This window comes from Callithrix jacchus, chromosome 22 (assembly GCF_049354715.1).
Source record: "Callithrix jacchus isolate 240 chromosome 22, calJac240_pri, whole genome shotgun sequence".
NCBI classification, from domain to species: Eukaryota; Metazoa; Chordata; class Mammalia; order Primates; family Cebidae; genus Callithrix; species Callithrix jacchus.
In genome coordinates, this window is record NC_133523.1 from 22,440,255 (window position 1) to 22,455,347 (window position 15,093).

At 44.9% G+C, this 15,093-nt stretch overlaps 2 protein-coding genes and 1 non-coding gene across 4 annotated transcripts in view; 1 reads left to right on the plus strand and 2 right to left on the minus strand.

The window, feature by feature from the left end:
• The window catches only part of LOC100404767 (zinc finger protein 675-like), a 33,194-nt gene extending 31,192 nt beyond the window's left edge, over positions 1–2,002 (minus strand). For both annotated transcript variants that reach the window (XM_078359884.1, XM_078359883.1), the window contains exon 1: positions 1,838–2,002. In XM_078359884.1, the coding sequence (XP_078216010.1) occupies positions 1,838–1,840 (3 nt within the window). In that variant the 5' untranslated portion in view covers positions 1,841–2,002. The remainder of the gene's footprint in view (positions 1–1,837) is intronic.
• The window catches only part of LOC108590234 (uncharacterized), an 87,610-nt gene that overhangs the window by 33,029 nt on the left and 39,488 nt on the right, over positions 1–15,093 (minus strand). The gene's annotated exons all lie outside the window — the stretch shown is intronic.
• On the plus strand, positions 7,438–7,542 carry LOC118150343 (U6 spliceosomal RNA). The gene has a single exon (XR_004738455.1). It is a non-coding gene; the product is annotated as a U6 spliceosomal RNA (small nuclear RNA).

Genomic DNA, 15,093 nt, shown 5'->3' on the forward strand with positions numbered 1-15,093 from the left:
AATTAGCTGGCTGTGGTGACATGCACCTGTAGTCCCAGCTACTCAGGAGGCTGAGGCAGGAGAATCGCTTGAACCAGGGAATTGTTGGTTGCAGTGAGTTGACATCGAACCACTTCACTGCACTCCAGGCTGGCAACAGAGTGAGACTCCATCTCAAAAAGCAATAATAGCTGGGCGCGCTGGCTCACGCCTGTAATCCCAACACTTTGGGAGGCCGAGGCGGGTGGATCACGAGGTCAAGAGATCGAGACCATCCTGGTCAACATAGTGAAACCCCGTTTCTACTAAAAATACAAAACCTTAGCTGGGCATGGTGGCACGTGCCTGTGATCTTAGCTACTCAGGAGGCTGAGGCAGGAGAATTGCCTGAACCCAGGAGGCGGAGCTTGCGGTGAGCGGAGATCGCGTCATTGCACTCCAGCCTGGGTAAAAGGGAAACTCTGTCTCAAAAAAAAAAATAAACAAACAAATAAATAAATAATAAAAACTCTACTTCAAATGCATTTTTTTTGGTAAATTACTGGATTCAGAGAAACAAAATTCAGGCTTAACCAACCATAAACTGCCAATTAATCTCTGATCACATAAGCAGAAAAAGTATAGCTTAATCGTACAAATCAAGCAACAATGTAACTGTACCTAACCAATTATTTAATTTTGTTTTCTTCATTGTGCACCTTTAAAAGTCTTTCCTGGACCGGGTGCGGTGGCTCACACCTGTAATCCCAGCACTTTGGGAGGCCGAGGCGGGTGGATCCCGAGGTCAAGAGATCGAGACCATCCTGGTCAACATGGTGAAACCCCGTCTCTGCTAAAAATACAAAAAATTAGCTAGGCATAGTGGCGCGTACCTGTAGTCCCAGCTACTCAGGAGGCTGAGGCAGGAGAATTGCCTGAACCCAGGAGGCGGAGGTTGCGGTGAGCCGAGATCGCGCCATTGCCCTCCAGCCTGGGTAACAAGAGCGAAACTCCGTCTCAAAAAAAAAAAAAAGAAATAAAATAAAATAAAAGTCTTTCCTTCAGCTGCTCCCATAAACCACAAACTACAAACCACAGCTGGGTCGTTCACAATTTTTGAATCACACTTTGATTAAATTTCTTCTAAATTTTTGCGGTGATGCTCATAATTTTTTTCTTTTTTTGAAACGGAGTTTCGCTCTTGTTGCCCAGGCTAGAGTGCAATGGTGCGATCCTGCCTCACCGCAATCTCCACCTTCCGGGTTCAAGCGATTCTCCTGCCTCAGCGTACCGAGTAGCTGGGATTACACGCATGCGCCTCCACGCCCTGATAATTTTGTATTTTTAATAGAGACGGGGTTTCACCATGTTGGTCAGGCTGATCCCGAAGTTCTAACCTCAGGTGATACGCCCGCCGCGGCCTCCCAAAGTGCAACATCACTGGCGTGAACCACTGCGCCCGACACTCTCATAAATTTGTAATAAGCGAAAAGAGGAACTGGGAACCCCCGGACCAAAGCTCTTCGCATTCATGAACCCGCACCCTTAATCAGGATTCTCCCCCGATGACCCTCCCGTGGTCCCTGCACAATCTGGGAGAGACACCGCCCTGTGGATGCCGAGCTGCCCAGAGATGGCTCCAGGCCAGGACACAGGCACTGCCCAGGGAAGAGACAGGACGCCTGGGGCCCGCAGTCAGCGAAGCCGCCATCTTATGGCTGAACGGGGCGGAGGCCGAGCTCGGCAAGCAGAACTCCGCAGAACTCCGGGCGCAGACTGTGGAGCTGACTGCGGGGAGGCCTGAGTCCCGCCACAGCCCCTTCCCCCCGATTTCAACCAGCCCCTCCCTCTCTCGGGATGTCGCACCCAGCGCTCTCACCATTTCTAAGGCTTCCAGAGGGTCCCGGCGTGTTAGCTGCAGATCTCCCAATTTATTCAGGTCGCAAGGCCACAGAGGCTGGGCCTCTAGGAGGAGAGGACACAGCAGGGAAAGTGAGACCTAGAGCTCCGGCTGCAGGGAGACACAAAAGTGCCGCCAAATCCCGGAAGCCATCTTGTCTGCTCCAGCTGCATGCCTGATTGGACGGTTCCCAGCTTGGGGTTTCTGATTGGATAAAGTTTAAGGTCCCGACCCTTCAGGGCCTGAGTGACAGAAGACGTGCTCAGACTCTGGGCTAAATGAAGAGTGACAGCCTAAGCTGCAGCCTTTTCAGCCAGGGATTCTTTTATTAACTGAGCCAAGCCCATCCCAGAGGGTATTTGCATTTAACCTTGTGTATAAGATCATATACATTACAAATGACATTCAGCTACTCACAAATAAAAATAATGTAAGTATTATTTTAGAATTTCAGATTTTATGACCTTTGTGGCTTCTAGTCCATTGAGTAGGGAGCTTGAGAATGTAAGAAAAGAGGCTTTTTGCAAGGGAGTGAAAAGCAAAAAAAAAAAAAGGGAAAAAGCAAAAAATAAAAAAGAGACAATTCTCTGAAATAAAATGTGAGCCATACGTGAATTTTAAATTTTCTAGTAGTCAGGCCGGGCGCGGTGGCTCAGGCCTGTAATCCCAGCACTTTGGGAGGCCGAGGCGGGTCGATCACGAGGTCAAGAGATCGAGACCATCCTGGTCAACACGGTGAAATCCTATCTCTACTAAAAATACAAAAAATTAGCTAAGCATGATGGCGGGTGCCTGTAATCCCAGCTACTCAGGAGGCTGAGGCAGGAGAATTGCCTGAACCCAGGAGGTGGAGGTTGCGGTCAGCCGAGATCCCGCCATTGCACTCCAGCCTGGGTAACAAGAGCGAAAACTCCGTCTTAAAATAAATAAATAAATAAAAATTAATTTTCTAGTAGTCAAACTTTAAAAAGAAAAAAACAGTGGAATTGATTGTTACAATCTAATTAACCTAATATATCCAAAGGACTCAATATGGACGCAAAATGTAATTATTAATGAAACACACACACACGTATATGGAACTAAATCTTTGAAAATAACTCTGTATTTTACCTTTATAGCACATTGCAATTTAGACCAGCCACATTCCAGGCTCCCAGTAGCCACATGTCGCCAATAGCTGCCACATTAAAGTGCAGCTCTGATGTCTGGTGGGTGAAGAGCCTGAGCATTCCTTTTTTGCCAGAGGGGAGGGGACAGCCTCTCTCTACCAACATCTCTTCAGTTCGGAGAAACAGTGACCACAGAACGAACAGGGGACAGAAAGAATAAAATAACCAGAGGTGGACCTGTGGTTACCTGTGGTTATTTTATTAACCACTGCTGACCACCTGTTGCTCACCTTAATTCCAAACATCAGACAGTGAAAAAAGAATCCTGAGGCCACAGCCGGGTGCGGTGGCACATGCCTGTAGTCTCAGCTACTCAGGAGGCTGAGGTGGGAGGATCGCTTGAGCCCAGCAGTTCTGGGCTGTAGTGCACTATGCCGATTGGGTGTCCTCACTAAGTTCAGCATCAGTATGGTGACATACTGTGGGGGTGGGGGGGCACCAGGTTGCTTAAGGAAGGGTGACTCGGCCCAGGTCGGAAACGGAGCAGGTCAAAACTTTTGTGCTGATCAGTAGTCGGATCGTACCTGTGAATAGCCACTGCACTCCAGCCTGGGCAACATAGGGAGAGCCTGTCTCTAAAAAAAAAAAAAAAGAAAGATGGGGCCACATTCTTAACCTGCAATGTTTAGATAAGGAGAAAATAGACTAAAGGCAAACTTATGTTGTTATTTGGCCTTGGTCCTCATGGTCAGCCTGTGGTTATCTCTTCTCTTCTGTGGTGTGGGGGACAGTGTGAGTATAAGCACCAATTACGCACAGACATGTCTACATGTATTTTTTTATATTTAATATTCTCCTACAAGACATGGACCTTAAATCAGGAATAAAGGGGCTGTGAGGTTTTTTTTCGTGCCTCGGCACTGTGCACACGGTGCATTGTGACATATTGCGAAGTTCTGCATTCAGGTTATGTGACTCTTTTCTTTTACCTTGGCCCAGAATATTTTGCACAATAAGACATATTACTGGCCCCAACATATATAAACTGTGAGGCCCTCACCTGGGTTCCTTCTACAGAGGGACTTGTGACATATCTCTGCATCAATCATCTAAGAGATGTGATGCTCCATTTTTGCCTGCACTCTGCCCAGAGGAAAAATTGTGACTTATCACTAAGCCTAGGTACGAGATGATGTGTCTCTCCTGCCTGGGCCTTGACCAGAGAGAGTGTTGTTACTCATTGCTTGGCTCAGCACCCAGGTGATGCGACTTTGCTTCCTGTGTTCTGCTTTCAGGAGTAAGTTGTAATGTATTTGTGGCTGAGAATTCAGGTGATGTGACACTCCTGTCTGGTCTCTGCCCTCAAAAAAGATTGTGAGGCCGGGCGCAGTGGCCCATGGCTGTAATTCCAGCACTTTGGGAGGCGGAGTCGGGTGGATCACGAGGTCAAGAGATGGAGACTATCCTGGTCAACATGGTGAAACCCTGTTTCTACTAAAAATACAAAAATGAGCTGGGCATGGTGGCATGTGCCTGTAATCCCAGCTACTCAGGAGTCTGAGGCAGGAGAATTGCCTGAACCCAGGAGGCAAAGGTTGCAATGAGCCGAGATCACGCCATTGTATTCTAGCCTGGGTAACAAAAGCGCCGTCTCAAAAAAAAAAATAATAATAATAATAAAATAAATAAATAAATAAAAATAAATTCATTAGGGAGAAAAAACACAAGTTGAAAAGTAAATTCTTGTCTGGGTGTGGTGGCTCTCTCCTGTAATCTCAGCACTTTGGGAGGCTGAGGCAGGTAAATTACGTGAGGTCAGGAGTTCAAGAGCAGTCTGACCAACATAGTGAAACCCCGTCTGAAAAAAAAAAAAGAAAAGTAAATACTTTTGGATACTAAATGCATGGCCTTGCAGGAGGCAGAGTGGATGCAGCTCTTGACATGAGACATATTTAGATTAAGAAGGAAGCCTTTTTCCCCCCTTTTTCTCCTTCTTTTCTGGATATCTTTCTCAGAGGAGATTCTCTGGACAAAGTACATCTGCATTTTGAGAATACGCCTTTGAAGGTGTCGACACCATCAGTTTATCTGCTACCACCCCACTCACAGGCAGAAGGACCAGGACCTGCAGAAAAAGTCTACCCATTTATGTCCTTTATAGAAAAGGAGTGTAAAGATTAAGATACAATTTCTGTCTTTTTCTTTTTTTTTTTGAGATAGAGTCTCGCTCTGTCACCCAAGGCTAGAATTCGGTGGCGAAATCTCCACTCACTGCAACCTCCGCCTCCCAGGTTCAAGTGATTCACCTGCCTCAGCTTCCTGAGTAGCTGAGATTACAGATGTGTGGCACCACGCCCAGTTAATTTTTATTTTATTTTATTTTATTTCATTATTGAGAAGGAGGCTTGCTCCATCGCTCGGAAGCTGGAGTGCAGTGGAGAAATCAGTTCACTGCAACCTCCGCCTCACAGGTTCCAGAATTCTCCAGTCTTACTCTCCTGAGTAGCTGGGACTACAGGCGCCTGCCACCATGCCTGGCTATTTTTGTATTTTTAGTAAAGATGTGGTTTCACCTTGCTGGTCAGGCTGGTCTTGAATTCCTGACCTCAGGTGATCCACTGTCTTGGCCTTCCAAAGTGCTGGGATTACAGGCGTGAGCCACGGTGTCCAGCCCTGTATTTTTAGTAGAGATGGGGTTTCACCACAGTGGTCAGGCTAGTCTCAAACTCCTTACCTTGTGAGTCAAAGTGCTGGGATTACGGGCATGAGTCAGCGCAACTGGCCAATTTCTCTTTTCTAGTCTTTAGAAGCCCTCCCTTGCCACAGAAACCAGCAATTTTTTCTTCAGTAATGGAAATATGGGCCACACTGTCCTGTCCTGTCCCTACCAAACCCAACCAGGACAGGCCCTGTGACCACCCTTTAGTTCAAAGGTAAAACTTAGCTCTCATAAATGTCTTGAACCCCTCATACTTGATTCTGGTCTCACCTAAAAGTTACATGAGAAACTTTATTTAAAAAAAAACATGATGCACCAGGCGCAGTGGCTCATGCCTGTAATCCCAGCACTTTGGGAGGCTGAGGTGGACAGATCACAAGGTCAAGAGATAGAGACCATCTTGGCCAACACGGTGAAACCCCGTCTCTACTAAAACTACAAAAATTTGCTGGGTGTGGTGGCGCACCCTGTAGTCCCAGCTACTTGTGAGACTGAGGCAGGGGAAGCACTTAAAAAACTGGGAGGTGGAGGTTGCAGTGACCTGAGTTCGTGCCACTGACCTCCAACCTGACAACAGAGTGAGATTCCATCTCAAAAAACAAACAAACAAAAAACATGAATGCTTCCACCCAGAACATTAAACAGAACCTGTGGAAAAACCAAAAGTAAAGAGATTGCTGCAGATGGGCCATTGGATTCTAATGAGAACCTGGGTTTGTAACACTTTGATAAGCATTGCCTCTCAAGCTTTAATGTGTTTATAATCACTTGGTAATTTTGGCCCCACTCTATGTAATGTGATTTTGCAGGTTTCGAAAGGGTCTGTGAGTGGGTGTTTTAAACAAGTTTCCTGTCAAAGCTGATGTTGCTCGCTCTATGATTATTATTAACACTAGTTAGAGGTTAGGCACGGTGGCTCAAGCCTATAATCCCAGCACTTTGGAAGGCCAAGGCCGTGGATCACGAGGTCAAGAGATCGAGACCATCCTGGTCAACACGGTGAAACCCTGTCTCTGCTAAAAATACAAAAAATTAGCTGGGCATGGTGGCGCATGCCTGTAATCCCAGCTACTCAGGAGGCTGAGGCAGGAGAATTGCCTGAACCCAGGAGGCGGAGGTTGCGGTGAGCCGAGATCATGCCATTGCACTCCAGCCTGGGTAACAAGAGCAAAACTCCATCTCAAATGAACAAACAAAAAACACTAGTTAGAGAAAGCAGGCACAGCACAGAGTCCCTTACATTCAGCACTCTTGTCACAACACAAATACCTGTAGTACAAATGGAGACAACCACTTAGCATCTGAATTCTTTGCTGACTCCTTAAAATTTACAGGCTACGCTGGGTCCAGTGACTCATGCCTGTAATCCCAGGACTTTGGGAGGCTGAGGCAGGCAGATACCCTGAGGTCAGGAGTTCGAGACCAGCCTGACCCACATGGTGAAACCCAATCTCTACCTAAAATACAAAAATTAGCCAGGCATACACCTGTAATTCCAGCTACTCAGAAGGCTGATGCGGGAGAATTGCTTGAACCCAGGAGGTAGAGGTTGCAGTGAATGGAGATCAGGCCATTGCACTCTAACCTAGGCAACAGAGCAAGACTCCATCTCAAAAAAAAGAAAGACGTACAGGCTAAACAGAAAGCAGCAATGTCTGAATAAATCTGTATTCTGAGAACAACACATACACACGTATTAATGCAGTGCATTCTGAACAGGTACTATGTGCTCAACATTATGTTACAGAGTGCTCACTTTGGCAGCACATACACTAAAATTGAAATGATACAGAGATTAACAATGGCTCCTGTGCAAGGATGACATGCAATTCTGTAATGCATTTCATATGTTTACAGCCAGGACAATCCTAAGCAAAAAGAAAAAAGCTAGAGGCATCATACTACCTGACTTCAAACTATACTACAAGGCTACAGTAACCAAAACAGCATGGTGCTGGTACCAAAATAGCATGGTGCTGTTACTAAAACAGATATATAGACCAATGAAACAGAACAGACGCCTCAGAAATAATGCCACACATAGTCAATCATCTGATCTTTGACAAACGTGACACAAACAAGCAATGGAGAAAGAATTCCCTATTTAATAAATGGTATTGGGAAAACTGGCTAGCCATATGCAGAAAACTAAAACTAGACCCCTGCCTTACACCTTATACAAAAATTAACTCAAGATAAATCAAAGACTTAAACATGCCAGGTACGATGGCTCATGCCTGTAATCCCAGTACTCTGAGGGGCTGAGGCAGGCAGATCACAGTCAGAAGATTGAGACCATCCTGGCCAACATGATAAAACCCCATCTCTACTAAAAATACATACATTAGTTGGGCATGGTGGTACATGCCTGTAATCCCAGCTACTCAGAAGGCTGAGGCAGGAGAATCACCTGAACCTGGGAGGTGGAGGTTGAAGTGAGCTGAAATTGTGCCAGTACACTCAAGCCTGGGTGACAGAGTGAGAATGTCTCAAAAAAGAAAGAAAAAAAAGCCAGGTGTGGTGGCTCACACCTGTAATACAAGCACTTTGGAGGCCAAGTCGAGTGGATCACCTGAGGTCAGAAGTTCAAGAAGAGCCTGACCAATATGGTGAAATCCCATCTTTAAATATATATATATGAAAGAAAGAAAAAATGAAATAAGTAAATGAGAATTTTTAACCAAAGAAATATATTAATTCTATTAGATTCTTTTGAGACTCACCTTCTTTATGCCTTTGTAAATACTTTACCTTTCAAGCTCTACCAATAAAATGCAACTTATGGTTAAAAAACTGATATATGGGCCGGGCACGGTGGCTCACGCCTATAATCCCAGCACTTTGGGAGGCCGAGGCGGGTGGATCACAAGGTCAAGAGATTGAGACCATCTGGCCAATGAGGTGAAACCCCATCTCTACTAAAAATACAAAAAATTAGCTGGGCATGGTGGCGCACGCCTGTAGTCACAGCTACTTGGGAGGCCAAGAAAGGAGAATTGCTTGAACCCAGGAGGTGGAGGTTGCAGTGAGCCGAGATGGTGCCACTGCAGTCTGGGTAAAAAGAGTGAAACTTTGTCTCAAAAAACAACAACAACAACAAAAAAACCTGATAGTTGGCTCAAGCCTGTAATCCCAACACTGGGTGACTGAGTCAGGCAGATCACGAGGTCAAGAGATCGAGACCATCCTGGCCAACATGGTAAAACCTTGTCTCTACTAAAAATACAAAAATTAGCTGGATGTGGTGGCATGCGCCTGAAGTCCCAGCTACTCGGGAGGTTGAGACAAGAGAATTGCTTGAACGCGGGAGGCGGAGGTTGCAGTGAGCCGAGTTTGTGCCACTGCACTCCAGCCTGGCACCTGTTGACAGAGTGAGACTCTGTCTTAAGAAAAAACCCTCCTGCGTTCAAGCAATTCTCCTGCCTTAGCCTGCTGAGTAGCTGAAATTACAGGCCCGCGCCACCATGCCCACTGAATTTTTTGTATTTTTAGTAGAGATTGGATTTCACCATGTTGACCAGGATTGTCTCGATCTCTTGACCTCGTGATTTACCTACCTCTGTCTCCCAAAGTGTTGAGATTACAGGCGTGAGCCACTGCACCCGGCCCCATTTCTTTTCTGTTTTTAAATACTCTCATTATTTCTAGTTGACATAGCATAAAAATTTATTTGCTGTGTCTGTAGAAACTGGAAATGCCGCAGGCCGTGGTGGCTCACATCTGTAATCCCAGCACTTTGGAAGGCTGAGGCAGGCAGATCACCTGAGGTCAAAAGTTCGAGAGCAACCTGACTAACATGGTGAAACCCTGTCTGTTAAAAAAGAAAGAAAGAAAGAAACTGAAAATGCTCTAGTTGACTCTGCTTTACTTCTTGCCTTCCTTTCTTATAGAAAAAAACCAGCACAAGAGAGACAAGAAAAGATACACCCACGGCCAGGCGTGGTGGCTCAGGCCTATAATCCCAGAACTTTGGGAGGCCGAGGTGGGTGGATCACGAGGTCCAGAAATCGAGACCATCCTGGTCAACAAGGTGAAACCCCGTTTCTACTAAAAATACAAAAATTAGCTGGGCATGGTGGCGCATGCCTGTAGTCCCAGCTACACAGGAGGCTGAGACAGAATTGCTTGAGCCCAGGAGGTGGAGGTTGCAGTGATCTAAGATTGTTCCATTGCACTCCAGCCTGGGTAACAAGAGTGAAACTCTGTCTCAAAAAATAGATAAATAAATAAATAAAAATTTTAAAAAAAGGCTACACCCTGATTGCAAACATATTGGTGTCTTTCTAGAGAGAATATATGAGTGAGAATATGAACTTGAAATTCATGGCATCTTTTGTAGGAGTACGGACATCTATATGGCAAATAATAAAGACAAGTAGGCCGGATGAGGTAGCTCATGCCTATAATCCCAGCACTTTGGGAGGCCAAGGCGGGTGGATCACAAGGTCAAGAGATCGAGACCATCCTGGTCAACATGGTGAAACACTGTCTCAACTAAAAATATAAAAATTAGCTGGGCATGATGGTGCAGGCCTGTAGTCCCAGCTACTCAAGAGGCTAAGGCAGGAGAATTGCTTGAACCCAGGAGGCAGAGGTTGCGGTGAGCTGAGGTCGCGCCATTGCACTCCAGCCTGGGTAACAAGAGCGAAACACCGTCCCCCCAAAAAAAAAATTCACCTCTATGCTCAAAGGGAACATAATTTCGTGTCTTTTTTGACTCCTAATTCCAACTATTAACCCAGAACTAGAAGAAATATAACATTTCATTATAGCACAAAACATTTTACGTCTATTTGAGGTTGAAGAGGAACAGGTAAAGATTTGTTACATAGGTATACTGCATGATGTTAAGGTTTTGACACTTGAAAATTCCATTGCCCAAGTAGTACATCGTATCAATGTCTTCTCCCTTATTTTATTTGTAGAATTCTGCTATTGTTTCTATCTTTGTTTCCATGTTCACCCAATGTTTAGCTCCCACTTACAAGTGAGAACAGGTAGTACATGACGTACGCAATGCAATACTATCCAGTCACAAGAAAGAAAATAGTGTTCTTTGCAGCAACATGGACATTAATTTTCTTTCTTTCTTTCTTTCTTTCTTTTTTTGAGACAGGGTCTTACTCTATTGCCCAGGCTGAAGTGCAGTGGTGTGATCTCAGCTCACTGCAACCTCTGCTGCATGGGTTCAAGCAATTCTGCCTCAACCTCCCAAGTAGCTGGGATTACAGGTGCCTGCCACCATGTCATTTTTCTATTTTTAGTAGAGACGGGGCCAGGCTGGTCTTGAACTTCTAACCTCATGATCCACCTTCCTCGGTCTCCCAAAGTGCTGGGATTACAGGTGTGAGCCACCGCGCCTGGCCTAATTTTCTTATTATAAGCAAGTTAACAAAGAAAATGAATCTGAAGGCCAGGTGCGGTGGCTCCCACTGGTAATCCCAGCACTTTGGGAGGCTGAAGTAGGCAGATCACAAGATCAAGAGATCCTGGCCAACATGGTGAAACCCTGACTCTACTAAAAATGCAAAACAAACTGGGTGTGGTGTCACATACCTGTAGTCCCAGCTACTCAGGAGGCTGAAGCAAGAGAATTGCTTGAACCAGGAATGTGGAGATTGCAGTGAGCCAAGATTGCACCACTGCACTTCAGCCTGAGGACAGAAGGGAGACTCCAGCTCAAAAAAAAAAAAAAAAAAGGAAAATGAATCTAAAATTTATGGGTACCTGGTTACATTCTATGTCTTTGCTATGGTGAATAGTGCTACCATAATTATGTGAGTTCAAGTGTTTTGGTTTTTTTTAACTGTATAAGCATTTTTATTCTTTTTCTTTTGAGACGGATTTTCGCTGTTACCCAGACTGGAGTGCAATGGCACGATCTCGGCTCACCACAAACTTCGCCTCCTGCCTCCAGCTAAGTTTTTGTATTTTTAGTAGAGACGGGGTTTCAGCATTTTGACGAGGATGGTCTCCATCTCTTGACCTCGTGATCCACCTGCCTTGGCCTCCCAAAGTGCTGGGATTACAGGCTTGAGCCACCGCGCTGGGCGTTTGCAAATATTTTATTTTATACTATAGGTTGTCTGTTTGTCAGTAGTTCCCTTTGCTATGAAGCTATTAGGTGCCAATTTCCAAGAGTTTTGGTTGCATTTCATAATTGCAATTCATGAGTTGGTATTAGTCATAAATTATTTACGGAGGCCTGTGTCTAGAAGAGTACTTTCTTTTTCTCTTTCTTTTTTTTTTTGAGACGGAGTTTGGCTCTTGTTACCCAGGCTGGAGTGCAATGACATAATTTTGGCTCACTGCACCTCCGCCTTCTGTGTTCAAGTAATTCTCCTGCCTCAGCCTCCGGGGTAGCTGGGACTACAGGCACGTGCCACCATGCCCTGCTAAGTTTTTTTGTATTTAGTAGAGACGGGGTTTCACCATGTTGGCCAAAATGGTCTCAGTAGAGACGTGTTTCACCTTGTTGAACAGGATGGTCTTGATCTCTTGACCTCGTGATCCACCCGCCTCGGCCTCCCAAAGTGTTGAAATTATAGGCGTGAGCCACCGCGCCTGGCCTTTTTATTTATTTATTTTTTTTGAGACGGAGTTTTGCTCTGGCGTGATCTCGGCTCACCGCAACCTCCGCCTTCTGGGTTCAAACGATTCTCCTGTCTCAGCCTCCCAAGTAGCTGGGATTACAGGCATGTGCCACCATGCCCTGCTAAGTTTTTTTGTATTTAGTAGAGACGGGGTTTCACCATGTTGGCCAAAATGGTCTCGATCTCTTGACCTCGTGATCCACCCGCCTAGCGTCCCAAAGTACTGGGATTACAGGCGTGAGCCACAGCGCCCGGCTTTTTTTTTTTTTTTTTACATATGGCATTTCACCATAATGGCCAGGTTGGTCTTGAACTCCTGACTTTAGGTGATCCACCCACCTTGGCCTCCCAAAGTGCTAGGATTACAGGTGTGAGCCACCGCGCCCAGCCATAGAAGAATACTTTCTAAGTATTCTAGAATTTTTATATATTGAAATCTCAGTTACTAATCCATCTTTTTTCTGTATATGAGAGGTAGGGCTTTGGTTTTCTTCTTTTGCATATGACCAGTTTTCACAATACTATTTATTAGATAGGTAGTTATTTTCATTTATTTTAACTTAGTCAAAAATAAGGTGGGGGCAGGAGTGATGGTGCTTGCTTGTAATCCCAGAACTTCAGGGACCGAGGTGAGATCACTTGAGGTCAAGTGTTGGAGATCAGTCTGGCCAACATGGTGAACCGCACCTCCACTAAAAATACATTAAGCTGGCCAGGCATGGTGGTGCATATCTGTAATCCCAGCTAGTTGGGAGGCTGAGACATGAGAATTACTTGAACTCAAGAGTCAGAGGTTGCAGTGTTCTGGGATCATTCAACTGTACTCCCTCAAAAATAAAATAAAATAAAAAGTTAGTTGGAGTGTAGCTTTATTTCATGGCTCTCTCTCTGCTCCATTGGTCCATATGTATATTTTTGCACCATGTTATATTTATCACTGTACCTTGCATTCAGGTTTGAAGTCAGGTAATGTGAGGCATCCAGGTTTGTTCTTGTTAATTTTGCCCTGGCTATTTAGACTTTTTTTATTGTTGTTTTTGAGATGGAGTTTCGCTCTTGTTACCCAGGCTGGAGAGCAATGGCGCATTCTCGGCTCACTGCAACCTCCGCCTCCTGGGTTCAGGCAATTCTCCTGCCTCAGCCTCCTGAGTAGCTGGGATTACAGGCATGGGCCACCATGCCCAGCTAATATTTTGTATTTTTAGTAGAAACGGGGTTTCACCACGTTAACCAGGATAGTCTCGATCTCTTGACCTCGTGATCCACCCGCCTCGGCCTCCCAAACTGCTGGGATTACAGGCATGAGCCACCGCGCCCAGCCCTATTCAGACTTTAAAAAATATATATCTATACACTTTAGAAGATTTTATTTGAATTCTATTGAAAATGGCATTAAGCGTTTGATAGAAATAGTACTTAATTTGTGGGTGGCTTTTGGGAGCATGAACACTTAAATTATATTGACTCTTCAAATCCATGAGCATAAAATGCTTTTACATTTACTTGTGTTTTCTGATTCCTTTCAGTAGTGTATTGTAGTTCTCCTTGTAGAGACATTTACCTCTTCGATTCAATGTGTGTGAGTATATAACATATGTGTGTGTGTGTGTGTATATATATATATATACACACACATATACTCAATGTGTATATTCACACATTGTATACACACACATATATACACACAATGAATATGTGTGTGTATACACACATATATAAACACACGTATATATACACACACATAAATATATATACATACATTAAAAAATATATATATATATGTTTGTGGGTATCATAAACTGCATTCTCTTTTTTTTTTTTTTTTGAGACGGAGTTTCGCTGTTGTTACTCAGACTGGAGTGCAATGGCAGGATCTCAGCTCACCGCAACCTCTGCCTTCTGGGTTCAAGCAATTCTCCTGCCTCAGCCTCCCGAGTAGCTGGGACTACAGGCGCGCACCACCATGCCCAGCTAATTTTTTTTGTATTTTTAGTGGAGACGGGGTTTCACCTAGTTGACCAGGATGGTCTCAATCTCTTGACCCTGTGATCTACCCGCCTCGGCCTCCTAAAGTGCTGGGATTATAGATGTCAGCCACTGGGCCCGGCATAAATTGCATTCTTGATTTTGTTCTCAGCTTGAGTGTTAGTAGCCTAAATAATGCTACTCAGTTTTCTGTTGATTTCATATCATCAGACATTGCTAAAGTCATTTTTTAGGCTTAAATGCCTTTTGGTGAAATATTTAAGTTTTCCCAAGTAAAGAATTATATCTTTGGCTGGTCGCAGTGGCTCACGCCTATAATCTCAGAACTTTGGGAGGCCGAGGCGGATGGATCACGAGGTCAAGAGGTGTTCATCCTGGTCAACAAGGTGAAACCCCATCTCTAATAAAAATACAAAAGTTAGCTGGGCATGGTGGTGCGCGCCTGTAGTCCCAGCTACTCGGGAGGCTGAGGCAGGAGAATTGCTTAAACTTAGGAGGCAGAGGTTGCGGTGAGCCGAGATCGTGCCATTGCATTCCAGTCTGGGTAACAACAGCGAAACTCCGTCTCAAAAAAAAAAAAGAATTATTTGTTCTGTGAAGATAATTCAACTTCCTATTTTTCTTTTCTTTTTTTTTTAAGATGGGGTTTCACCCTGATGGCCAGGCTGGTATGAAACTGCTGACCTCAGGTGATCCACCCACCTCAGTCTCCCAAAGTGCTAGGATTACAGGCGTGAGCCACCGCGCCCGGCCTCAACTTCCTATTTTTCTATTTAGATGCCTTTTATTTCTTTCGGTGCTCCGGCTAAGACCTCCAGAACTATA